At 45.6% G+C, this 26,757-nt stretch overlaps 1 protein-coding gene across 1 annotated transcript in view; it reads right to left on the reverse strand.

The window, feature by feature from the left end:
- Positions 1–8,364: 8,364 nt before the first annotated feature.
- Positions 8,365–26,757, reverse strand: part of LOC107186272 (optomotor-blind protein) — a 101,282-nt gene continuing 82,889 nt past the window's right edge. Inside the window, exons 5-7 of the mRNA XM_015574103.1 lie at positions 19,181–19,327; positions 17,652–17,728; positions 8,365–9,177 (exon numbers count right to left, since the gene is read on the reverse strand). Of these exons, the coding sequence (XP_015429589.1) occupies positions 8,370–9,177; positions 17,652–17,728; positions 19,181–19,327 (1,032 nt within the window). The 3' untranslated portion in view covers positions 8,365–8,369. The remainder of the gene's footprint in view (positions 9,178–17,651; positions 17,729–19,180; positions 19,328–26,757) is intronic.

The following is a 26,757-nucleotide window of genomic DNA, read 5'->3' on the forward strand; positions in this document are numbered from 1 at the left end:
GTTTCTTGGAGAACCGTACGGGGGAAGGGGAACGGCATCAGAAAGCAAAAGCCGACCGCCAAGTCGGCCACTTTGCATAGTTTAGTGCTGCGACACCTCCCGGTGTCAATTAAATCCTCGTCGCTATCGGGCTGTCGAGTGGCCCCCGGGGCCCCTTCAACTTCCAGACTCCTTCTCGCCCCCCCCCCTTACCCCCTTTGCAGCTGTGGAACCGGTGAACGCGTCTCGATGCCGATAAAAGGCCACCGGGCATTCCGATTGCTTCCTAATCTTCGTTCCGGCCGAATTGGGCTTAAAGCCTCTCTTCCACTATCACGGTTCCCAGGAGGTAGATTGTACATATTTTTCTTCCTCTTCGTCGAGAAATCGATAATCGCATTAACAATCTCTTTTCGAAGGCCATTTATAATCGATGCGCAGTAATCGAGGGATATCACGATAAGAATGGAATTATTCACCTTTTCTACCGATTATTGAAATTTCTTGAAAAATAAGAAATCGTTCCGTGATAATGGGACCCAACGAAATCGATAGTCGAATTAACCAGTTTTTCCAAGAGGCATTTGTAATCGAGGGAAATGGTGATAACGGTGGAATTATTTACATTTTCTGCCGATGATTGAAATTTCATGAAGAACAAGAAATCGTTCCGTGGCAATGGGGCCCAAAGAAAAGGAAGAAACCTTGGTACCCTCCTTTACAGGATTTCGTCGAATCGTTTCTTTTCTTTACTAACAGCTTGCATCGATCGATCGAAACACAGTTATTCACGATTTAATAGTCCCCAGAAGTCCGTATCCTCAGCGCCGATACGCGATGACAGATTGCATTCCAGACGATAAATTCACGTCCCAACCCCCGTCCAAAGGGGATGTGGTTGGGGAAGGGGGGCGGTGGGCTGCCCGGTACCAAGCGTGTAGCGTGCCCCGGCCAAAGAGCACGGTTTAATATCGTTTATAAATTATTCCGCGGAGATAGCCATCAGCATACAAATTGGTTCGGCTAGGACCTCCGGGCACCCCGCGTGTTTCCTTCGATTCCCTTCGAGCACGGTTCCTTTTTCCACTGAAAGCATCGTCTGTCTATTCCCCCGCTGCTAGACGGCAAGTACATTGGAATTGATGGCGAGGTTTCCGGAAACGATTTTTTTAATCCCGATTGTTTAGCGAATATAGCGACCTGGAGGAAGCAGTATCGCCTGAAAGTACGGTTAACAGTAGAATTTTAACGTAGAACGAATGAAATTTTTATCCTGGTCCTTTATATTCAATGCAACGTTAATTCGCAAATTTCTGACTTCTGATTATTTAATTATTTATCATTAGATTTCAGATATATTAGGCGTACAAATTATTTCGTAGCCTCCTTTTCATAGATTTGTTGTTTATTTACAAAAAATCAAAATACAGTGTAGTCTTGAAAATATTCCCCACCACTTTCTATAGAATCCCCTTTCGAAAAGATAATGGAGATTTTGCGTCAATAATTAATTGTGGGTGCCACGAATTAATTTTTTCATACGGTCCGTGTTACAATTCACTGTGAAATAAACGTTAACGGAAAAGTAACAGAAGCACTCTGGAGAATGTTCGGTTTCCCGAATGACGTTTTAAGGAACCGACTAATCCACCCTCGACGGGGGTGGCTATGCTAATATCGTGGGTGGCCCGGTTCTATCGCGTTCAAAAGACAAACGAAAAGACGAGCAGGTTTCGTGATCGAATCGATTACCTCGAGACTGGCTGCTCAGGAAATAAAGCCGAAAGACGAGCCGTATAAAAGTCGACTGATTATACATAGGTATCTTACTTTCTCGTCGATGCTCGTGAATCGCCCTGGTCTCTATCCACTTCGATTTTTTAGTATTAGTAGTATAGTATTACACCAAAGGATTCATAATCCGTTTACAAATAAATATTCTTATTATTAAAACGAAGAAATCGAGATCAATTCAACGCCGTCTAAATGGTCGCGAACGTTTCAGGAACAGCCTCGGGACGAGCAATTATCGCCCGAAGGGACGAGAGAAAAAAAAAATATGGCGGGGGTATTCGCGAGTGAAAGGATCGGGGAACGCGTAAACGGCGGCGGATCGATTGCGTTGCATTAATTGACCATGAAAATGGAATGTCACGGCTCGGTAGATTTTCCAGATTAGGCGTTGCCGTGACTGTCGCTCGTTTCAGGTCGTGAACGCTTCGCCGTGCTCTCCCTCTCCACCCCCTCGCGCGGTATCTCTATTCGCCCGACGCGTTTTTCCGATGAATCGTCGAACAGCCTACGAAAACGGAAAAATCCTACAAGATCTAGCTTTTTTGCATTTTCTCCATTTAAACGATCGAGCAGTCGTTCGATTTGGTCGAATAGAATAGATTCCTGTTGACAAGAAAATCCACGTCGTTCTCCTGATGTTTTCATCCCCTAATTTCGTTTTTCCTACTATTTTTATCTTCCATTTTTTTTTTTTTTCATATTGTCTTCGTGTGAACTTAACAATCTTTCAATCGATATTTATGAAGTTACATTCGGATGAAACAAGGTTCTCTCTAGTCTATCGCGATGAATCTCCATGAATGCATTAATGTACACGGGGTCGTGATAGGCTCGCGATCCTGCGTACAAAGCGTAAAAATTTACTGGCATGAAACATTCATCCGTTCCCCGAGGATAATCGAAGGAGGTTAAGCATGCGACGAATCCGTCGGGCGAAGCGTTTCAAACATTTATGGATTAACATTTTTATCACGCGACCGTTCGTACAAGGTGAACGGAAAAATTATTTCGCTCTTGTAAATACCATATTTTCTTTCTTTCTTTTTTCTGTTCTCTCTTTTCCTTTCTGTTCGAATGACCTTTTAAATTTACTTTGGTATCATCGACACGGGACTGTTCGTGCGTTCGTTATTTAAATAAATTTGATGGATACTCCGCGGGCCGCTTCATTACTAGTCCAGATAATAATCCGCTTCTTTTTGTTCGTTCTACACGGGTTATACGTTATACCGCAGAAGCTACCGGGTATTTTTTGCGCTCGTATTAAGCATTCGGATCGAGTCCGACCAGAGAAGAGACGACAGAGAAAGACGGAGGAACGGAGAAAGAGGGGGAAATGGAGGAAGCCATTAAAAATTTCAACATCGATTACGGTGATCGTCCTTTCGTAAAAATTACAAAATTAATGGGGAACACCCAGGTGAATGAGCCGACGCGACGTTCCGCTGATTTCGCGATTACGCTGAACAGTTACAACGTGTTTCGCGGCGGAAAAAAAATTCATAATTATTACTCTTCTTACTTTGCTCGGGACGAAAGGAAAAAAGAGAAAGAAAAAACCGGTGGCCTGGTTCGGAACTTCCTAACCGGCTTACGAACAATTCAAAGTTGTCGATATTTTCTATTCGAGAAAGAAACAATTCAGTAATCGTCAAATATTTCTATATTTATTACTTCTATAAAAATATTTTTTCTTTTTACCGAACAAACGCACGTTTGCGAGAAAGAATACTCGAATTCTCTGTGGGGTCAAGTGTTATGTACTCGAACTAAAAACAAATTACCGTTACGGACCTTTTTTCCCAAGGGAAGTAATCTTAAGAGAATCTAAAGAATAATGGGACAATAGATTTCTGTTTCATACAATATAATCCACGCTTGAAAATTTGTCGAATTAATAAAGGGGCTAATTAAAGCACCAACAGCTTCGGTCTCGTTAAAGAAACCCACCCTTCTACCGACGGATCCGTCCCGAGGCATTTTCTCGTGTCCAGAAACAAGTCACTCTCCCTCTTTCTCTCCTGCACGCCACATATGAATTATTTATGCCCACGTAGAGGCCCCGCTTGTTTACAGCGTCGCGATATTTCTCTGTTACGAAGAAAAAGGAACCGTAGAAATTTCGCGTTTCCCGATAGAGGGACAGAGAGACAAAGAGAAAAGAAAAGAAAAGGAAGTCGAAAATAAAAATTCCACGGTTACACGCCCATTTCTAATTATACAATCATGCAGTTTGTACGTTCACGTGCGATTAAGTCGTTAGGTTTTACGAGGGGAGGCCGGTACGGAAAAATTAAGAGACTCGCCTCGAGGAGGCCTCCTTCTCGCCAGGATCTTTAATGGTCGATAGAAGGGGGCATTTTGTTTATTTAACCGATGGCTCGCCACCCCGATAATCGTGTTCCTCGCGGCGACAACGATTATTACAGTAATTATGCGAATGATCGATATCACGCGATTAACAACGATTACTGGAACTAACACCAGTCGGGTGTACTTTCCTTCCTCCGTGATTCACCCTTTTCGAAACGATAAACACGACGACGGGAAGCTATATCGCATGATTTCACGTCGATTTATTTTATTCGCGATCTGTATCTATGAATATTCACGGAGGGGTTCGAGTTATACAGACTTTATTCAATTTCAAGTAATAAGTACCTTAAGTTTGTTTGCTTACGGAGAATATTATAGAAATAGTCCACTTACCTCGGAGGCTCGACGAGAACTGACAAATGGTCCTTGTTCGCAAGGGGGGTCCGTTTATCAGGTATAAAATTCATCGAACACGGTCAACGCTGAAAATTGTTATGATTGGTTCTTTACCTCTTTCTGTTTTCATCGATAGCTTATTCTTCGAGGAATTTAACGATCGTGACTGTTTTTTTTTTCCGAACATGTATTGCAAGCATAAGGCAGCTAGCTCGAAACATTTCGGAAGTTCACGATACAATCTTGTTAACTTCTCAACTTCACCGGTCGCCACGCGTTTCGCAGCTGGCGTTTCTTCCATCGATTCGAGAATTAAATAAAACTGTCGAAAGAAGGATAATTGGGAGATGTAATCTCGTTTCGAGGATAGAGTCACAAAGGGGTAATTCTTCAAGAAGGCCTGCCAACGATTGCCAACTGGAAAGTGTCGAAAGAGGATCGATGAATTTGACTAAAGGTTGAGATGGAGTCACTAGAAAAAGAAACCAGGCAATCGCGTATTTTTAAATTAATATATATATATATATATAATTCTTAGTCACGTGGATCTCGGAGGGCGGGTCCGGGAGGTAGAGGTGGAGGGTTTGGGAGGCTGGAAGGTGTACAATATATATATAATACAAGCCACGGAATATCACGGATTCTCGTGTCGAGTTTCGAAAGTTTCTCGATTTTTTTTCGTACACGTGTGTGTTTACATTATTTTCCTCGCATTTTATAGTTTGTGATTTTATTGCTTTTCTCTCGACAACGTGTCTCCCCCTCTTTGACCGTTTCGCAGCGTGTTTCGGAAAATGAATCACAACAGGGATGAAAGGGGGAGGGGGGCGAACGGAAATATAGAAAAGAACGAAGAAAAGAAAACGGATCGAGGATTGAGCAAGATTCTATTTTTTTTTTTGGTACGCCAGAGATTGCGAGAAAAATGGTTCGTTGCGCGTGGTTCTGTTCCACGACGATACAATCCTGGCTGCGCGAAGAGCGCTGAGCGTTGCAGACGCGTCGCTTCCCAGAGTCCTCCGTCTAGTTTAGGGCATTTCGTTCCGTTCAACGTCGTTTCTATTTTTACAAATGTTCGATCCATAATTTTTCCATTCGTTTTCAGTGTGTGTTTCTCGGTATGTCGACTTTTGCAGTAAGGGGAAAACGACGTGTTCTGTCGTGGAGACACGACACCGTTCAGAGCTCGGATCGATGGCAGCGTTTCGTCGAGATCTTCATCCCCTACCACCAACCACACGGTTCTCTTCGTTCGGTCGTTAGTGTCGAATGATCGCCGTGCGCGTTCACCTATTCGATTGGAAAAGTTTTGTGGTTCTGTGGCAAGACTGTACGTGTGCGTCTCTCTCTCTCGTCTTGAAAAACGACCGAGAAATACGAGAAAAAACGACTTTCATTCGACGAACGAAGGAAGCAACAGGTCGAGTCTGACTAATTTTTCACGCTTTTAACCCTTTGACTCGGACTTCAGTTAATTTATAATCGATCCAATAGAAAACTATGCCGGTATTACGATTTGGGTTCATAATTGGTCGAGGGTTGAGGATTGGTAGGAGGGTGGGGGGGGGGCGAGGAGAACGAAAAAGAAAAACAAAAAGTACTGAGGAATGTTTAACAGACATCGTATTTATTTAAAATTTTAAATAGGAAAAAAATATTTAAAAAAGGAGAATCATCGTGATGACAGTTTGCAACTGGCGAAGTAGCGTTAATTAATTAAAAAGAGAACAAAAAATTGTAGGAACAGATATAGTCGTATATATATTCACATATTTATACAATAAAGTTTGACAGTGTCGAAGGTATCACGAGTTACTCTACAACTGAAACTATAAAAAGAGATAGAGATAGAGACAGAGAGAGAGAGAGAGAGGGAGGGAGAGAGAAGCGTTTGAAGAATAATCGTGGGCGACAATTACAGAACCAGGGTCTTAGGATTTCGTATTCTGTACAAACGTTGCGTAGAAAATATTCTTCGAAACCGACATGCACGTTAGGAGAAGCGTTTGAGAGGGATTGATTTTGAACTGAGTCGGCCTGACACTTGGGCACAGTGATCTTGGGCGCTATTCACTAAACGGGACGCGAATGTAGTTACAATTTGTACAGGATAAGAAATCTGTGTTTCTGCGCAGCTTCAACGGACTCGGACGAAAACATGTGTATATATATATTAAAAGAGGAATATCGTGGGACGGGCAAAAAATTACTGAACAATACAATTGTACAAGCTATAGACGATGTTACAACGTATACGAACGCGAGCAGTACATCTCCCCCTTGTTGTTGTTGTTGTCGCGATGATCACCACGAAAATTCTAGAATCGCCAAACGTATCAAAGGGTTAATCGCGGGAACACAAACGGGACTCTGTACGGGGGTTAAATCGAGAATTAAGGGGTGAGCACCCTCGACTTTTAGGACCGCGAAGGTTCGTAAATTTCATCCCTCCGCGCATATCGCTTTTCCCATTTGTTTTTTCTTCTTTTCAGGTCTCTACGCATTCCCTAAAAGCTCATTGCTCCAAGTTCCACCCCCGGTTTCTCGGAATTATCTACATCGATCGCTAAAATTATTCGGGGCCCGATCCTCCGAAAGTGATCGTCCGAGATTTCGAAGTCCGATTCGATCCAGGATCAGGAGGGGAGAAATTACGTCGATTGCGGTTGTACTGACGCCTCGAATGTTTTTCTTTAACTTACAAAAAAAAGAAGCGTGTCGACGCGACTTCGATGAATCGAACGGGGGCAGATCTCGGGACCGAATTGGATATGGAATTTAATCGTCTAGTCTCTCGCGTTTGTAAACACCGTTCCTTTCTTGGGTCCGTTTATCCATCGTTTATCCAAATGGGGCCGTCGTGGGGCAACGTGCGTTTATGCGTCGTCTTTTAGTCTCTCTAATAATTAATATAATATTATATTCAATAATTAATACAGAGAGTAGTTATTTATATATATATATATAATATATATATATATATAATATAATATCACTAGGGTACATATGTACAGGGGCTGCGAATAGGAGGTGCCTTTTGTATTGCAATGTCTCCCTCTCTTACACCTAAAACGCACGCGGACAGAACACGGCTGCACGATTTAACGACGGGCGCTCGACTCTTTGTATCCACTAAACGATTCGCTGAAGTTCGAAACACTTCGAGTATCGAGGTCTGAACGTTTTTAATCGCCAAGAAACATCCACAGGTGGACAGGATCATTCTCGAGACATTATAAAAGCTTTCACGGATACACTTTTCTCGAATACTATCCGGCGCAACCATCGACTTCTCCTCTTCTAATATGACCACGTGAAGCAATACTCCAAGTGACTCGAACCAAAGCCCCTCGTCGCTGACTTCACCCGGGCCCACATCCTCGGTTCCACACCCATTCCCTCTCGTGCTCCAATCAAAATGTACACCACCGACATCACGCGTTCAATCCGTGCAGCGTTCATGGACCACACCCCTCGATCCCTATGCATATTTTTTTTCCTTTTCTTTTCAATATATATATATACACACACACACACACATTCACAGGGAACCGGGCCCAAAATCTTCGCCGTGTCCCAGAAACCGCTGTGTAAATTGGGGGGTTCGGGGGGGTTGAGGGGAGATCCCCAGTTCGCCTGGGACGCCGTCTGTCCCCCGGTGGGACTCGATTGGTCCCGGGACGGCGAGCGACAGCCGCCCAGAATGTAGCTGAGCGATGTGTCCCAGGTCGAATCGACGATCCACGGCCCCGCTACGACAGCTCGGAGGTCGAGTCCGGCTCCCTCTCGTCGCCGTAGATCTCCTCGGGGTCGTGGTGCTCGGTCATTCGTCGTTTCTCGTCCGGATCGTCTGGATTCGTGCTGGTCACGGGCTCGTTCTCCTGTCACGGACTCCCTCCTCCGGCGTCCGCGTCGCCCCTGTGCCCGGGCGTCAAGCTTGGACTCCGTCTTTTCTTCTCCTGTAGACCGTTCACCATGTTCTCGATCGACTTCAGCTCGCCCGCGGAGCTGCTGCTTGACGTTAGACCAGCAACCGGTGTTGGTGAACCAGTCGGTGGCCTGGGTGGTGGTGATCTCGGACTTAACGTTCTGCTGCCTGGGGTGACGGTCTCGAAAGCCGAACCGTGGGACGGGGCTGGTAGGGTGTAGGGCGCGTATCGATGTCCCTTCAGCTGATGCAACGGACTGGCCAACGGATGATGGTAGTGCGCGAACAGGGCTGGATGCTGAGACGCTGCCAAGGCTAGTTGCGCGTTGAACAACATGCCTGGCGAGACACCGCCGTGGATACCCAGGTGACTAGGGGGTATGAGTGGACCTGGACCAGGATATAGTCCATGCACCGGGGGATAGAGGTACGGCAACAGTGGCGGATGAAGAGGTAGACCGACCGACACCTCAGGTCTAGGCCCATCCGAACCCGTCGGGCCAGGTCCTCCGCCTCCGCTCTCAGAACCCGAGGACTCGCTACCCTCGCCCCGATCGCTGGTCCTGTCGTCCCTGTCTCGTGAATGCTCCCTGTCCCGATGATGACCTGGATGCGGCGTGTCCGGCCCAACCACGTCCAGAAGCTTGTCCTCGTCGTCGAGGAGATCGTTGACGGAGTTAGAGGAACGCCGTTTCTCCGGTGACGCTGGCCCACCCGCTGTCAATCTGGAACCGCCTCCCGATACAGTCAATACCGCCTGCCTTCTGCAACAACGACGCTGAGTTAGCAATCTTCTAGGACGGCTTGAGGATTCTTGGCGAATGGGAAAGGTTCACACGTCGGAGCAGTCTTCATTGGGAATCGTGGTGAATGGAAGAGATCCACAGGTTGGAGCGGTCTTCATTAGGACTTGTGGCAAAATGGGAGAGGTTCACACGTCGGAGCGGTTTTCCTTGGGATTCGTGGCGATTGAAAGAGGTTCACAATTTTTCACAGGTCGGAGTGGTCTTCCAGAGGCAGCTAGGGATTTCTGATGAAGGAGTTGAGGTTCGTTCCTTGGAGTACTTGGGATTATCATTTGGAGATGATGCTGGAGGATTGGTCTACACTTAAGAGTAATTTTGGTACACATTGCCAGAAGAGTAATAGAAATCCAACGATTATAATATATATGTGTTTAAGTGTCCATTTCACGATCTTCCAGCTACGCGATGTAAATCAGCGTGCGATCATTTTTTGTCTGCTTCTACTCTGTACTTCCAGTTCAGTATCTTCCATCGACACGAACACACGGAGATTCCTTTACGCACGGTTTCGATTCTCTTTCGTTTACGTTCAACATGTTCCCCGAATTATATTTCACGGTTTACTAAACGGGGAACAGAGATAAAAGGGGGTAGAAAAATGGCGGCGAGAACTCGTTCGCGCGGGAACGGAGCCCGTTAAACGCTTGAAAATTTCCTCCGCTTTAATGTCGGACGAAGCTCACGGTCGCAATAAAAGTTTACGACGCTTCGGTAACAGTTAAGTATTTTCAGCGCGAGACGGTTCGTTATCGTTTACGCTTCGTCTCCTCTTTGAAACGTTCGCCGCGGTACTCGTTTCCATCGGTTTCTCGAGCCACGCGGAACTTTCCGTTTAGAATTATCTGTTCCCTTTAACGATGAAGAATTTCCAAAAATGAAAAATGTTCGAAAGAAACCAGCAGAACTCTCGTGATGTTCATTCGAATCTAGGTAATAGTTGAGGGAGAGAAAGAGCGAGATAGGGGAGACCACTGCGAAATCTACCCTATAATCGAGCCAATTTGCACACCTCAGGCAAATTACAGGCGTTCCGGGTATATCACGTTCGATCGCCTCGCCACGAGATTCGTGTCACCGTTTCGTTGGTTGGCTAGTCTGCGCGGACGTGTCATTAGGATCGATTGTATCGCGGGTGACGAGTGTGTACGCAATTTTATTCGAACATCTATTGCGTTTCTCGATACGCCATCACAGTGCAGTAGGTATCAAGGTGCATTCCAAGACTCCTCGCAAGGAGATTTTTTATGAGGATTACCACAGTGACAAAGCAAGGAATTCCAAAGGCTACGATATTCATTCCAACCAAATATGGCCATTAGTTTATGAAGTATCTAATGTTCAGTGTCTAAGGAGCCTCCGGACAATAATCGATGAACAACTGTACAATAACATTCAGACACAACGGAACCCCAGTATCGAAACGCTACCACAGGAAGAATGAAATTCTTCTTTTAATCCAATCTCAAAATCAACTCTCCACCTAGTATTTATTTCAATTTCCAAACGCCCAAAGATTCACGCATCGATTCATCCCTGAAAGTCGTTCGCAGTCCCACCTACGAAGTCAATTTCATCCACGCACACGTGCATATACGTACATACGCCGTACCGAACCACCGTTTCCGCGTCGCGTCATCGGCAAATCCGAACGAAACGAAAACTCATTATCCGTCGGGATACGGGTAGAACGCGTCGTTTCGTTCTATTCCCAGTGGGAATCGACTGGGGGGGGGGGGGGGGAACGTCCACAGCGCCGCGAACAAACCTGAGTATCGTGTAAGACTCGGCTAGAGCCGTTCGAGAGCCGGACGTAACGAGAGGCTTACCGATACCTTAATGCCGTGTAATGCGATCAATGCACCGACACACATATCTACACATAGACGCACACATACACAGGGAACGGCAAAATGACGAGAAAAGCGAGACAGGGGTACACGGGCAAGAAGAGGCGAGGGCGAGCGAGGCGCGAGCGAGACGGGGGACACCAAAGCACGTACATCGCCGACGTCGCGCGTACGGATGAATCCGTGAGGCTCGAAAGGGTGTTACGGTACGGTTCTCCGGTTTCCGACGCGCTTAAGTGCGAGAGCACGTTAAAATCAATAGTTTGCGTGTGGACGACCGGGATTTGGCAAGTGAGCCACCTACCCGTTCGCTTTGTACATGGCGAATTTTCCTGGACGACGACTGAAGTTGCTATCGGAGCACCCCGCTGGTGAATGGTCACTTTCGGGGTGGTTTGAACGTATTCGAGCTGGTTTTCAATGATCAATGTTTGTATACGTTAGCGGACGGTAGTTAACTGTGGAAGTGTTAACGATCTGTCAGGTCGATTATCTTGCGTGTCGTCTGGTCCCTATGATTGCGCGTGTGGAATTGTTCGATGAACGTTGGAAGGAGTTTGTGGGTGATGTTTGCTTGTGCAAGACACTGGAAGTATCTTCGTATTTTGTTTTTGAGGGTGACACTGTGATGGAATTCTTGTGAAGTGTTTGAGGTACGTGCACTGCTGTGAAACGATTGGTTTATCGGTGTTTGAGAGGGTTGGTGGTAAACGTCCAGAACAGAAATGGAATTGTTTCACTTTTGACAATACCGTTCTTTAATGCTTCTGTTGGTAGAATGACAATTTAGTTTACTGATATTTTAGATAAGGATTCCACAATGGAGAAGTGTCGGAGGACATTTAGTTCCACACGGTTGAAATGTTTCGACAGTGTATCGTAGGATTCAAGATACTTTCCGAGACATATGATATACTTTCTCGACGGCAATAAGCTCTATTCCGGATTCTTGTGTCATTAAACAGACACGACGATGCCAGATCTTATTGTAATCCGTGGGAAGCGCGCTTCCCTAATCGATTCCACTATTTGTATTTACAGGTCGGATGAAGTAATTGGATTGCCGAGGTCTGCTTCTGTCGTGTACGCGTGCGTATCTGTTCCACTTTCGAGCCCCACGGAATCGCTTACAAGCAACCAGGATTTGAAGATTGTTAAATCCAAAGAAAAAGAAGAAAAAAATGTATCCAATACCTTCTTATCAATCTTCCGTCGACACAATTGTACCTATGTACAAGTCGATCGAAAGCTGACGGTTCCATCGATTACGAAATTACTGCAAACACTATATGTATAAAGTAAATGTCACAATTTCTGCTCTCCAAAATTTTAGGAAGCTAACCTCATATATATGTTGTACACTCTACTTCTATTCCAAGAAATGTTATTTATTATTTAACTTTGTTCTATGCATTAAAAATAATTTCATTTACATTTTTTATTTTTCATTAATAAAAGCATTCTAGTTCCAATCGAATAAAGTTCTCAGCGAACCGACACACGCGCGTTTAAGACAAGTTTCTTCTAAAACCAGACTATAAAATCGGCATTTCCATAAACATCCGCGGTCCGGTATCGTTACAATCAACCGACACTCGTCCCTCACGTTGTCTTTCCAATTTCAGACGTTCGATTAGTCTCGGTCGCCGATAGTAGTCGTCCCGTGAAACTGGCCACCAATTACTTGGACGATATCCACGAATGCCCATTCTTGCACCTAACGCATTAAACCTCCGCCTTCTTGTCGCAATTTCTCTCGATAATCGCGACGCGACGGCGGCGACCACGACCTGGCGTATCGATCTCAATTCAGAGTATATTTCACTCTCTGCCCCGTTTCGGCAAACGGTGGACCCGCGCGACTTTCCACGATGAATTATGCATCCCGCGGAAATCGATCGATCGTGTGTGTGCCCTCCGGCCCGTAATTGAGCTATTTCAAAAAGTTCGCCGCTGAATTATCGACCAGACGATCGATCGGTTCGCGCCGTCAGCGGAATCCCTTTGATCGGCCCACGTGTATACCACCCCCTTTGTTTCCTGTAGCTCGCGCTCGTCGTGTTTCTACCGCTTGTTTTTTCGTTCTGTTTCCCAGGAATGCGACCGGCTCTCCCGTTTCATTTTCCCGTCCGCGGCTTTCACCCGGTCAACTTTGCCAGTCCCCGCCGGATCACTGGCGAGACTCATTTCTCGATGAATTTCTTCTTTTTTTTTTGCGTTTTAATCGCCCCTTTATCACAAAAGTGTCGGAAATTGATTGAATTCGAATAGAGGAATATATACAGGGTATCCCATATAACGCGAGCACCCTGAATGTTTCACTTGTTTTTGATCGTAGACAAAAATGTGAGCGAAAAATATTATTCGGTTGGAAAGAGATTGTGACATGGTACGAATTTTTCTGAAGTTCTTATTTCTCGAAATTTCAAGATCTCTCCAATTGCTGTAAATGTTAAGTGTTGAAGATACAAAAATGTGGGGTGACATTTCGGTGGAAGGAATAAATATTGTGATAAATAAACAATTTTCTGAAGGTCTTAAATCTCGAAATTCCAAGGTCATCGATGTTTATTGAACGGGACTACGCGTTTCTATGATCATTGCGTAATAATTCAGGTCAAGCCCAATCCAATGATTTATAACAGTATAATCTTCACATGACCTTGATTAACCTTGAGTACGAAAAATCCACAAATGTACGAGAGGAGATTTCAATAATAACTCTAACCGTGTGCTGAACACGAGGACAGACAGACAGTTGTCTCCGTGGCTGGTCGGAAAATCCATAAATGAAAAATGATCATCTCCCGGGCGAAAAAAAAAAAAGAAACGCGAAGTGAACCACCCTTCATCGAAGCCCGTGGCGGTTCTCTCGTCAGCCCTTCTCGCGCCCCTTACAATTAACGATATCACTGGGCACACACCATCATCGGGAAGACATTTCACCGTCAACGATCCATTAAGACAGTTCACTCGCGAGTCATCACAGCGCCCCCGGAGAAGATTTCATAGGGAATCACTCTCTGCCCGCGAACACTCGATGCTGCGCATTCAGGGGTTGATCAGAGGGGGTTGGGAGGGGGTAGGGTAGTGGGGGGGTGGAAACAAAAAAACGCGATCGGGGTTCGTTGCGTCGTGCGGCCTACGGAAGGACCCCGGGAACCTGGGTTCAAGGGTGATTATAAATCCTCGAGGATGACGCAAGGGTGGGCTGACACCGATAGTCGAACGTCAATTCCTTTTTTTCCTTTTGTAACCCGCGCGAGTACACTTCGATTCGAGGAGTACATTTGAAGGGGTTCCTTTGGGGGTTGGAGGGGTCAGCGAAATCACTAAGATTCTTCCTGATAATGTCTAAAGAGGGGGGGAGTGATTGGAGTTAGCTGTAGATATACAATTCCGTTCATAAGTCACTTGATTGTATTGAGAAAAATGGAGATCGAAACAAAAATGCAATTTCTTGAAGCAATTTCATTGATTTCTTCTATTTTTAGGCGAGATAGTGATCTCGAAGATACCTCAAACGTTTCTCGGAATTACTTATAAAAAATTACAGAATACCTAATAATCAGCTGTCAATTTTGTAACACTATAGGATACGCTGTTCAATACAGTCAAATAATATGGGCGCTGATTTCCAAAGAAACTAAGAACATGCTGCAAAAATTAACGAAGGACCTGTTAAAGTCGTCCTAACTCTTTTGTAGTCCACGTTTAGTAGCATAAGTGTCATCGGGACTTATGGACGAGAGTGTTACGAATTCAATTATAGTTTAATCTTTTTTATACTCGGTCAGCCTTCACAAGTGGAGATTGTTTTTCGCGTTAAACTGAAAAATGGTGGGGACATCGATGAATTAATGATATTACGAACGTTATATGGAAGAAATTATACGATAACGTACTGTTTTGAAACGTTTCGTTACAATCAGGCCGTTAATTACCGATAATGAAACAAAACTGAAAATCCTTTTAATATTGTTATCGTATATCTATTATCGCGGAAAAATCATAACATGGTCGTGTACCAACAAAATTATTAATGTTTGATGCGTTTCACCGCAAGTTTTCCGCATATTTGGCTGCACCAGGGGGTTTCATTTACTCGGCGTGGATCCGAATTGGTTTATAGATACATATTAATGTATAAATATTAACAAAACGCAAGGCGTGACAATTAATAACGGCCGGTGGAAAATCTTTTCGCGGACAGATTGATTCTTCCAGTTACCGCCACGATGTGATCAGTTCCGGGCGTGTTGGCACGGTGATAAATGACGTGACAACGAACCGTGCCCCCTTTCTTCCCACTTTTTGTGTTCTTTTTTACCCCCCTGAAGAATATTTCTCTTTAACCGGCATAACGAATCGACTCGCCACACTCGAGCGGCGTTTCATGATCGGGCCTCGGTTTGTTAAAAACGTAACGAAATAATGCACAGCTCGACCGACAAAACGGGAACACGCGATATCGCCTCTCGAAACGAGTTTCCCCGAAACGATCGAAATTCTTCTACGTTCTTTCGATCTGCTTCGTTTCTTACAGAGTCAGTAACGGTTACCTTGGATCATTTCCGAGAAATCGGCAGACTCGATGCAAACACTCGGAGGATTGGAAAGGCGGAAAGAAAAATAAAATCTGAAATTTTCTGGATGAAATAAAAAGCCAAAAAGATACCGAAGAAGGAGGGGTTAATAAAAGAAAGAAAAAAAGAAGAGATACGAGGCCACGGACGCCGGAAGTCAACCCCCACCATCGCTGCGAAAGCACCCTTTATACGACGGTTACGGGCCTGTAGCGGCGATATAAAATTCAAAGCCACCAAGTGGCACCCTCTAACGTTAACGACAGCGCCGCCCCTGAGCATCAGTATGCTAATCCGATGATTGGCTATGTTCCAACCCCCGCTCTTTCAGTAACCCCTCTTCCTCACTCACTCGCGGCTCCATCTCCCATTTCTCTGCGGCTTCCTGATGGGATCCGGCCACCCTTAACCGAAACCATAAGCCAAAACTAACCCTTATTCTAATTAGGCGGCGCCACGACGCACTGCCTCCCCTCCCCCCGCCCACCTGCTTTGCATATTTTCTCGATTAACCTCGCCCTTTCTTTATCCGGGCGCTGGTCGACGGGCGTTGCTTCAATTTCCGTGGAATTTTCACGGAGCCGACCGTTTTCCTGGGCCATTTATTCGAGGAACAAATAGCCCCCACCCCCCTCTCGATGACAGTAAATTCTGATGCTGAACTGAATAGCTAGACAATTAACCATACTGAAACAGTCGAGAAGTCAAATGATTTTTTTTAACCCTTAGGGCTGATTTGTACTCTGCCCTTCCGGAAATATAGAAAGCCTCCTGTTTTTAAACGGAGGAAGATACATAACGTAGGGGAAGGTTGCCCAATTTGGACCATTACCTATGTTGGGCAACTGCTGTAATTTGTCACATGAAATCGCCACTATTATACGGTACAAGATGCTTTCATATGACAAGTTACAGTACTCGTCTAACCTAGATGATAGTCCAAATTCGGCAACCTTTCTCTACTTTCGATTAGCTGACAGGCTGTGGCTCAGTATTTTTATTATGTAGATGGCACATCAATAAGCCCATTTTATCCCTCTTTTCAACCCTTTCGCCTCTACGGTTGTCCCAACCAGCCCGGTCACCGCACCTGAATGGTCCTCTAATGCTCGTTGCTCTCGCGTATGTAGTAGACAAATTGGCGGAGCTTACGCGAGCTTTCGGTCGGCTGTAAGTGCGTGTAACGAGGATTAGCGACGTTAACGAGGGCGGCACGAGACCTATGCATAGCAACTTAACCTCGTCAGAATCCACTCGAGCCACAGGGCCTCCCCTCCCCGCCCTCCCAATCCCGACGCAACCAATGAAATTGAAATGGGTCTCGGTTGATCCGCCGGCGAACCCTCCGCCTGACATAAGCTCATAAACCCAGCGATATTGAATACAAATGGACGATACCCCGGCGGCGTTTCGGGGTGCAAATGAGCTCTGTGAAACCAACCACCCTAGACCTCGGGGGCTGACCCTGAGGTCGATAAAACGACCTTAATAGCGCGGGCACCGAGGGGAGAGGCCCCCTAAAAATACTCTTCGATCAATTAGATCGGTACCTAGAAGACACGGCAGCGTGAATTGGTTTTGTGCTTCACAGATAGGGGTAGCTTTAAAAAAAAAAGGGTTTCCTTTGGGTCTTATGGTTCTTCGAATCTATCGTGTTGTTGTGGTTCTAACAAGTATTTTCATTGTGAATCTCTCCCTAAATCGAAGACGTTTTTGATTTTCCGATTATTCTTCTGGCAAGAGTATTGTTTCCAAAGAAATTGAAAATTTTCCATAATGTATGGTCGAACTTATGTTTCGATAATTGAGGGGCTTAGTGGAAGAGTGGCACATGCTACGATAATATGAATTTACACAAGTACTTTTAGGGAAAATAAAGTTAGAACTTGTTGGTGGTATAAAGAACTAAAAATGGAGTGCTTCTTTTCCACTGAGCCGCTCAATTATTTATAAAATATGTTTCTCCCTGTACGGGCAGAATTTTGAAAGCGATACTCACTTTTTCTCGCGCTTCCCCGCCCCCGTGTCTCGGAACCCTTTCGCGAACGGGTTGTTGTCGATTTTCAGCTGGGTGATCTGCAACAAACGAAATCAAATGAATTCAGAGGAAACACCGCGTATGTATTGTCAGCATTCCCCCCTTCGTTTATAATTTCACGGTCGATCAATCGAAGTTAAGGATACACCCATGGATCAGTGTTCGACTCTGTTGGATTTTAGGAAATGCTGAATGGTGTTGACCGGTCAAAAAGATTCACAGAAACGACATCTTACTTCCGGCTGTACCGGGAAATGAAGATAACGTGGAGGCACCATGAAAAATCTGGACAAGGGGCTCCTTTTGCGTACACATCGAAAATAATACGTACCGGGAACCACCGATGGTTCCTCGAACCGTTTCGGTTGCATCGACGAGAAAGGGGAGATTTTAATTAACACTATGCTTATGTATTATTGGACACCTAAACTTTATGTTTGTTATCTAGAGTTCAATGTACTTGTATATTGTACCAAAGGGCTCATATACCGTTTATAAATAAATATTATTACATCTCATTGACACAGTCCACAGAGGAAAAGAAAGGGAAACCTGAATTTCTACTCGTTTGTTCGTGAATCGTGGCTGTCGAACAGTTTAACCCTCAGACGACGGTGTCTGGGTTCATTATGGACCCAGAACTTCAGAAACTTCAAACACTATTCCAGTCTACAAAGACTAGTTGAAGCATATAGTTGCTTATATTAGTATTTTATAGATATATTTTCGAGAAATTCGTTCTGAAACACATCTAAAGTACTGTCATCAAATACTGTCTTTTATACGATTATCAAAAATGTTCGCCTTCCGAGGGTTAACAAGTTTTCGTAGTTTCCCCCTTATGGTCTTTTCTCAATCAATTAATTAAGTTAATCCGACACGGTGCCACGGATCGACTGAACTTTATTAAATTACCGTAATGGCTTGATAATAAATTTTCCAACGGAGGTACAGACAACGTTGTTGCACTCTCGGCACACCTATCCACGCGAATAATAGGGCTGCTTCTTAATTAACGACTCGGTGATCAGCCAACGCACACTATTCCTAGATCCGTAACCTTTCGATACCTAGACACTGTGGGTCCGTGGGGTACTTATGAGCACAAAGCTCTGTCTCCCGTGTAAGAACGCTCGAATGCAAGACAGAAAAAACAAAGAAACGAGTATACTTATCGATAAAAATAGCCCCAGACAATAACTCCCACATGTGGTTGTTCTCGGTTTCATTTCTGGGATAATGCGTGCGAAAAAAATACGATGACATTACAATGCCGTCCGAGAAACCCATTAGGCCGGACGAAAACAAAAACCTGAGTCCATCAGAAGAGAAATCAGATCGCTTATGAGGTTCGCGGCGATTACCAGCGAACAGGTGCGCTTCGTCTTTTCATCAGGGCGATATGATTAATTTCTCCGGTGTTCCCCGATGTTTCGAGTGTATACTTAGTAGAGAAGAAAAGAAACGGATGTAGAGGGATTGTCACTCACCTTCTCGTTCTGGTAGGCCGTAACCGCGATGAACTCCGTTTCCTTGAACACGTAACTCCTGAACGTCGAGTAGGCGAGCTGCGAGATATGGTTGGCCCTCGCCAGGTGAAACCTCGGCTGGTACTTGTGCATCGAGTTCAATATCGTCTGAAACAACCAGTCGAGCATACATTGGGACAGATTGTTCCGGGGCAGGAGCTCGTGCTCGCAATCTTTCCTCTTATCTCGAGTGGGTCTTTTCTAGGTGTACAGATCGACTTGGTCTGGGTTTCTACAGGAGTTTCTGTGACTATTTGGTATTGCAATTTTCGACATCTAACTATTGTACCTATGTAGAGTATAGGGGAATTATTTAGACCAGTTTCGTTACCAGGTTCGATCGATCATGCTTCGAAATCGCTTTCACATCGGCCCACAATGACTACGAGATGTAGAATACACATACATGCTCGTGATACATTCGAATATCGTTCGTCGATTTTCAAGAGTCTAAATGATTCAGTACACTGCGGTTAACATTCGATAATGTGTTATTCATTGTGGGCAGTCGATGTAAAAGCCGATGCTGAAGTGAGAAAAGACCACGAAATAGAAGCAATGCAGCAGGGACGCGACGATGACGACCTTAGAGTCCATTCACAAAATTTCTCGATTCATAAATTGTAGTGAACGTTTTCCTCCCTGTCAAAAATAGTAGACGGATTCTTAACCATCAGTGCAGACGTAAATAGAACTAAGCAGTCGTTTCTTAACCGTTTACGCAATTTGACCTTCAATTGACCTTCACCCGAGAAGACGATTTTTCTTCAGAAAAGATCAGTTGAAGGTTAATGTTCCTACATCGTTCAGTTTGTTCTTTCATTGGCTATAACGCTATGGCAATAGAGATATGTGAACCAATTAAAAAAGAATATCGATTACCTTGATATCTCTAAAAGAAATGCAATACAATAATGCAAATCAAGAATGCAATCAAACAATGCAATTCGGTACCGAAACATACTTCTATAACTTTATATCCAAGTAGATATTTAGGCGTTCGACTTCTGATGGACCACTATAGTTCCTACCCTGACAAGGTTTGACCGCAACTCTTCTATAGACATATACACTCGACTGGAAACCAAAGTATCCCAACCTGCACCACTAGAAGCTGTCAGAAACATTGCCACAAATCGTACAAATCGAAATTTTGAATAAAGCATAAAATTGCAATATTCTATTCGATATTTCAAACGTGGTCGCCGATCTAATCCTAACGAAAGTCCCTTACCAAAAAAAAAAAAAAAAAAAAAAAAAAAAAAAAAAAAAAAAAAATAAAAAAACGATCATGTCAAGGAAAGCTGTACTGGATGACGAAATACATATTCCGATTGCCCCCCACTCTACTCGGCCCATAAACCGTTCGTCCATGTTGGAAAGACGCGCACATTTGTCGCGGTCGAGCAGCCTCCGATTAGGCTCCGGAGAAATACTAATTGCTCCGATCGGCGTTCGCACATATTTTCCACGGCGCCGGAGGCGTGTCGAGGCCGAAGGTCCAGGAGAAAGGAGATAGCATTCGCGGGATGATAGAAAGAGAGACAGAAAGTGAGAGAGAGGGAGGCGGGGAAGAGGCATTCGGCTTTGATAGGTTAATGACAAACGCCTAGATTGGCCGGCTTATCAGCCGAGCAGCGCTAATTATTTCCCCTTTGTACCGAGCCGCGCATAATGGCGACCGCCGCGGGCCAACAGCTTCTCCCGTATGATCGCGATTTCCACGTACGGCCCCACCGCCTGCGTTGGTCTGCGTTTTATTTATTGCCAGATCGAGAGGGATCCACCGGGGGCGAACGCGCGGATTGGACACCGTTTCTCTCTTTGCTCATCCTTATCGCGTTGGTTCTTGCGGCTTCGGACCTTTGCCCTCCTCTTACTTGCCTCCCCTCTTTTCTGTCCACGATCACCGCGGTCGAACGTGTTTTTCGAGGGGACTTGACTTCATTCACCGACGCCTTGGATATTTTTAATGGACAGACACACCGGAACAATTTCTTTCCTACCTGCTCTAGAGACTTTGAAACTATCGGCACTGTTCGGAAATATGAACTTCACAGAATGATCGATAAAAATCAAAGAACGTTTCAGTTACTAATAACCATAGTTTCGGTGAAGGTATGAACCGTGAGATTGAAAGATGAACTATTGAAGTGGTTTATTTTATGGATTGGCGCGTGTGTGGGACGAGACTGTCGCGAGAAACCGGGTTGGGACAGAGCACGTCGTTCTTTAATCAGCCGAAAAAAATGAAGAAAATAAACGGCGAGGCCGAGCCAAGTCGTCGTGGAGTTAGGAGGGACCGAACAGACTCGAAACACAGTCGGCGAGGAAATCGAGAGAAGCCAAGGGGCACCGAAACGACTTCAGCAAGGTACACATATCGTGCCGCGTGAATTGACCGGGCCCAGATAAGGGGAACGGGGGAGTAAAGGGGGAGCTAAGGGAAAGGAGGAGGGAGGTCGAGGAAAGTGAGAGAATATCCTGGCCGACACAGAAGCCGACGCTGCTAATGACTCTGTCCGCGGTAATCTCCGGGTGTTATCTGTCCTGGCTACCTGGGGCCCACCTACTTCGAATCACGAAGCTGCACACGCTTCTACCTCTCGTTTCCCGAGGCCTCGATCAGTCCCCGACGTTCCGACGCGCCCGCCGTTCGCCTCTTCGGCGAAGTCGCCTGATAGAAGGTAACCGTTGGAGGAGAAGACGAGGCTTCATCCGGTGATATTGAAATCAGATGGGATTTTAAGTTTCTTAGACGGGGGTTCGTTTCTTTTCTTTTCTTTTTGTTTTTTTTTTCAATTTTTCCATTGAAGGAATTTATAGAGGAAACTGTACGGAGATGGTCTGGTGATTTGCTAATGCGTGCCAAGTGAGGGACAACGTAACAAGCAATTGCAGGGCCATAGGTGAAACTTCGAGCATAGGGAAATGAGGATCGTGAGGTTAATATTAAACCACACAGTGGACCCAGGTGTTCCTGAGGGTCCATACTTTTGAATTTCTCATCGATCGAAGAGGTCTAGGAAATTTATATCCACGAGAGAGAACGAGGATTGTCAGGCTATCGTTAAACGCACTGTGGACTAGGTGGAATTTCTCATCGAAGACTGTTAGGGGATTTAGATCCACGAGAGAACGAAACCGTGGCGGCCGAGAACCTACGGTGGCCCGAGAAGAAGAGAAAATAAGCGAAGCCCTGCGCACCTTATGAAAAGAGGAGCCAGGAGAAGGCAGGCGTCGCGCGCGGAACTCGCAAGAGTGGGAAGAAAAAAAAAAAGTGAAAGAAAGCGAAAGAAAAAAAGAACAGCAGAGAAAGGAGAGAAGGAAGGAAGCTCTTGGGCTCGTTTCAGAGCCTGTGTGCACCGCAAACTAACCGCGCACAGTTGCCTTATGTACGGAGTCTAAGTAATCCTCGAACCATCAGCTAACTTCTTAACCCTCAAAGTGAAAAGGGCCGCCTGCAGGCGGGGAAGGGCGGTGTGGGGGTTTAGGGAGGCTCCTCTTTGTCTCCCCGTTTGTTCGCCGGCTTGGTTCTTTCTACCGCGCGAGTTTCCGCGCGGAAAAGGAGTCTGTCGATGACGTCGTCGTCGCGGAGGCCGCGGCAAACCCTTTCGTAAGACGAGAGACTTGTTTGCCCCTTCTGTGTACGATCAGTTGACCAAACAACTAGCTCTCTCCTCGAGTCCTTCTTGCGTACGAGCGCGTACACCGTGGAACGTCCTGTACAAGCCTCGTGGAATATCTTGTTGCCTACTTTCGTCACGTTACCAGGCACACCTGCGGTCTCTCGAAGTCTCAGAAATGCTATATCCAGATATATTCCTCCGTTTGATCCGCCATTGAGAAGCTAAGTATTCTATCGAACAAGGAAACCAAGGAGATGATTTTGCACCCTACTCTTTTTTTTCTTCAGTCTCGCGGTAGTCGAGAGAACTTTCGCAACAACCCCGAAATGCTTAACAAGCTAGAGAGCTTTGCTGTACAGTATTCCAAACTTCCACCTAGCCCGACGAGCTAAAAGCAACAAACCTAAAGAAGTTAAGAAAACGCTAGAAAGAAAAAGTTGACGCGAAGGAAGAGGAGGAGAGACGTGAGTTTTGTACGCGTTGGAGGCGTGATGGTCGGGGCAAGGGGTAAAAAGGGTGGCTAGAGAGAGAGAGAGAGAGAGGAGAGAACAGTGGCGCCACCTCGGCAGAAAGCGGCAGAGGAGCGAAAGTAAGTAAGCAAGCAAGCAGAGGGTCCTCCGTACGTCGCCGGGGGTGCGAGAAAGAAAAGGCGAGGCGCGCACACCGGGCGACGGGGATGGAACGCGGAAGAGGAGAAGTAAAGGAGGAGGTGGTCGTCCTGGTATCGACCGGCTGAAAAAGGGGTGGATTTTTCTACCCCTGGGCGGGAGGACCAGCCGTTGGGGGACGTGTTTCTGGACTCTATTGCCCACCTCTGATCTCCGGCCACGAAGGAAGCTCGACCCTCTGCTGCTCGGTTAACTTTCGCTCTACCGAAATTCCGCGGGATTATTTGGAAGGGGTGGAAGGATGGCTCTTTCACTTTCTTCATTTTTATTCCCGAGACCGCGGTTATAGTTGGTATTTCATTTGTTTTATTCTTTCTCCGACCGACACGATGGCAAGTTTCGAAACCTTCTAACGATGAAACCTTCCACTTTGTTCTTCATTAAGAACCTTTGATCGAAACTGGTCTTCCTTCGAAGGATACCAGTTGCGAACCACCTGGTACGCCAAGAAGCCAATAAGATCCGTCAGAATTTCTAGGCTCCATATGCCCAGAGAAAGAAATCTAACCATCAAGTAATAGTCCGGTGAACCTTATCGAGTCGATTCAATTACGTCTAAATCAGACCTGGATTAAGATTATTGGAACTCGGGGCTATCAAACCTTCCAGAGCCCTCTTGGTTGAAAATAAATTTTCAAAAATTGAAATTTATTCTAAATAATATTAAATAACGTTTAATCATAAATGGAAGGTTTAGAAAGGAGTCCCCTATCCTCCCTTGCTGGTCTAGACTTAATACATCTCGACAAACCCGAAATCCCCTAGCAATATAGAAAAAAAAAAAAGAGGAAACATCGACCGAGCGTTATTCCTCCCAGACGGAACACCTTTATCGAGCATAGAATCACCGTTTTATCGGCAAGCATCCCATGGAATGGCGATCAAGAAATTAGGCTGAAGGAAGGAAGGCTGAAGGGAACACCGATGGGAAGCAGTTCCTCCCGACCGTCGCGGTTCGGGCATCGACTCGCGTTCCCATTGGTCGGGCCCGGCCTCACGTGCGAGTCGGCCATAATGCCGTGAACCGGATGATGGAAAAGCCACCCTCGATTCGGGGCCAATTAGCTTCCGGCCGAGTAAGTGGCAGCGAAACCCCCTGGAGGATCTATTTTCTTTCCCTTCTTTTTCCTCTACCCTCCTCTCTCACTCTCTCTCTCTCTCTCTTCCTCTCTCCAAGCGTTCTTCCTACTCGCGAAAATTCTTCGTAAACAACCTCCAGGCCGGAAAACCGACGAGGGGCCCGATCGAACAACGAGCGAATCGACGGCCTAATTTATTCCGGGAAGAAACGCGAAGAAACACGGCCGTCGCTCTCACGGGCGCCTCTTCCCCGAACATTAGATCCAATCCGTGAGGGGGAGAAGGGGGATTAATTGGATTCCGTGGAATCAGCTTTGGTCGGGCTCGGTGTCAAAGTTTGTTAGCGGGCCGATAAACGGCCTCTTCCGCGTAGTCGCGGCCCGTTCTGCCCATTCAGCCCGAGATTGGAGCCGAGATTCGCGTGGGAGAGGTCCCGTGATTTCGGCTCCGTTAATAATCGCGATGATATCTTGCCTTGGGTGCTGCTCTTTCCACAACGCAAAGAACGCCTTTCGTGGTTCAAGGGGCTGGTTTCAATGATACGCGACAAAATTTCCCGGATCGATAGGATACCGGGATTTTGGTCGTCCTGAATAGTAACGAAAATTTAAAAACTACATTTCTTAGATTTATTTCAGTGATACGCACAATTCCGAAATGACGTTCGTAGCCTGACATTATGGCCGTTTCTCGGTATGTTAGTACCCCTTACGTCGAAACACGACTACATGAATAGGTGATTTTACGAAAATTTTTCTAGGACATAATATTCTGCTCGTCGACCAGTGAAGTTCTCAGGTCGCCCCAAAGCGAAGTCTTGGTAACATCGTGACAAAAGTTGACGCGTCTTCTGGTCACAGATAGTTCTTTAGCTGTGCGTAATTTAATTCTGTCCGATTACACTTCGAATGTACGCGATCTTCTCGGATTTTGTCTTGGGCAATACCGTGATGTGATTCTCGTAGTTGGCGAGTTTGCCCCTCTGATTAGCGTTAAATAAATGAAACAGCGATCGAATTGTCCGACGAGAAGAAAACTTATCGATGACGGGGTGGGGGTAAAGTGGATGCGGCGACCAGGGGTCAGCCGCAGGTTGTGTCGATCAACTTCAGACCGCTTCGGGACACCACAGATGGAATATTTTAAAGCTGAATACCCGAGAGGGAAGGGGGTGGGTCGATCAGTGTCCTCGGAACGGCAGGATATCGATGCCCCGGTTAATCGTAAATTACCCGAGGCGGTGTCGAGTTAACGGTCGACGATAATACCTATTTACTTTTCATTCAATGATCAAAGAACCGCGTTGAACCGATAACGCTCATCTGCCTGCGCGCACACAGTGGACCCTATTCAACTCTCGGTGTTTCGCCACGAATAGGAAATCTCTCTGCGCAATTCTTCCATCCGTCAAGTCGACGAATACGACACCTCCTTCGGTTAATTATCCTCCGACTGAAAATCGGCGGGTTATTTAAATCTGGTATGTGGTAGTACTTTCGAGACTGAACCACTAGAAGCTAGTAACTAGATGAGTTTAGTGATTAGGTACACGTGCAAGGTGCAATGTTTTTTTTTTTAATTAAGCCTTTGATACTTTCAGACGATGTTTATTTCGGCTGTGAATGTTTCTGTTCTTGGAATATTTGGAAGAAAACACACGTTGGATCTACAGAAAGAAAAAACAAGATCTTTGGTTTTGATAAGAACAACAGACGACGAATCGTTTAAAAAGAGGAGGGGTTGGGGGAAGTTGGGGTTAAGCGTTGTTTACTTAACTCGATTTATACCCCATTGTGACGGGGCAAAGATTGCTGAATAAGTTAATTAGCAAATCGCCGGATATTAATAATAATGAGGATGGTCGTGATTCTATAATTCCCCTGTCACCGGGCTGAACTTGTAAGCTCGTTTTGTTTATTGGTCGAGGCAACTAGTGTATTAATTTCACGACACACACACGCGGTTAGAGAACCGGGGATCGCAGCGGTGAAGTGTCTGTCGATTAATCAACGTGAAATTTCGAGTTTGCCGGGCACAGTATCAAAGCACCCTCGGCGAGGGGGTTAATGTTCTGCTGCCTCCATCCCTGCGGTACTGTTGAACGATTTCGCGTCAGAAAAACGAGAATGGAAACGAGACGCGCGCGAGCAAAGGACCTGCA

Source organism: Dufourea novaeangliae, unplaced genomic scaffold, assembly GCF_001272555.1.
Source record: "Dufourea novaeangliae isolate 0120121106 unplaced genomic scaffold, ASM127255v1 scaffold64, whole genome shotgun sequence".
Taxonomy (NCBI): domain Eukaryota; kingdom Metazoa; phylum Arthropoda; class Insecta; order Hymenoptera; family Halictidae; genus Dufourea; species Dufourea novaeangliae.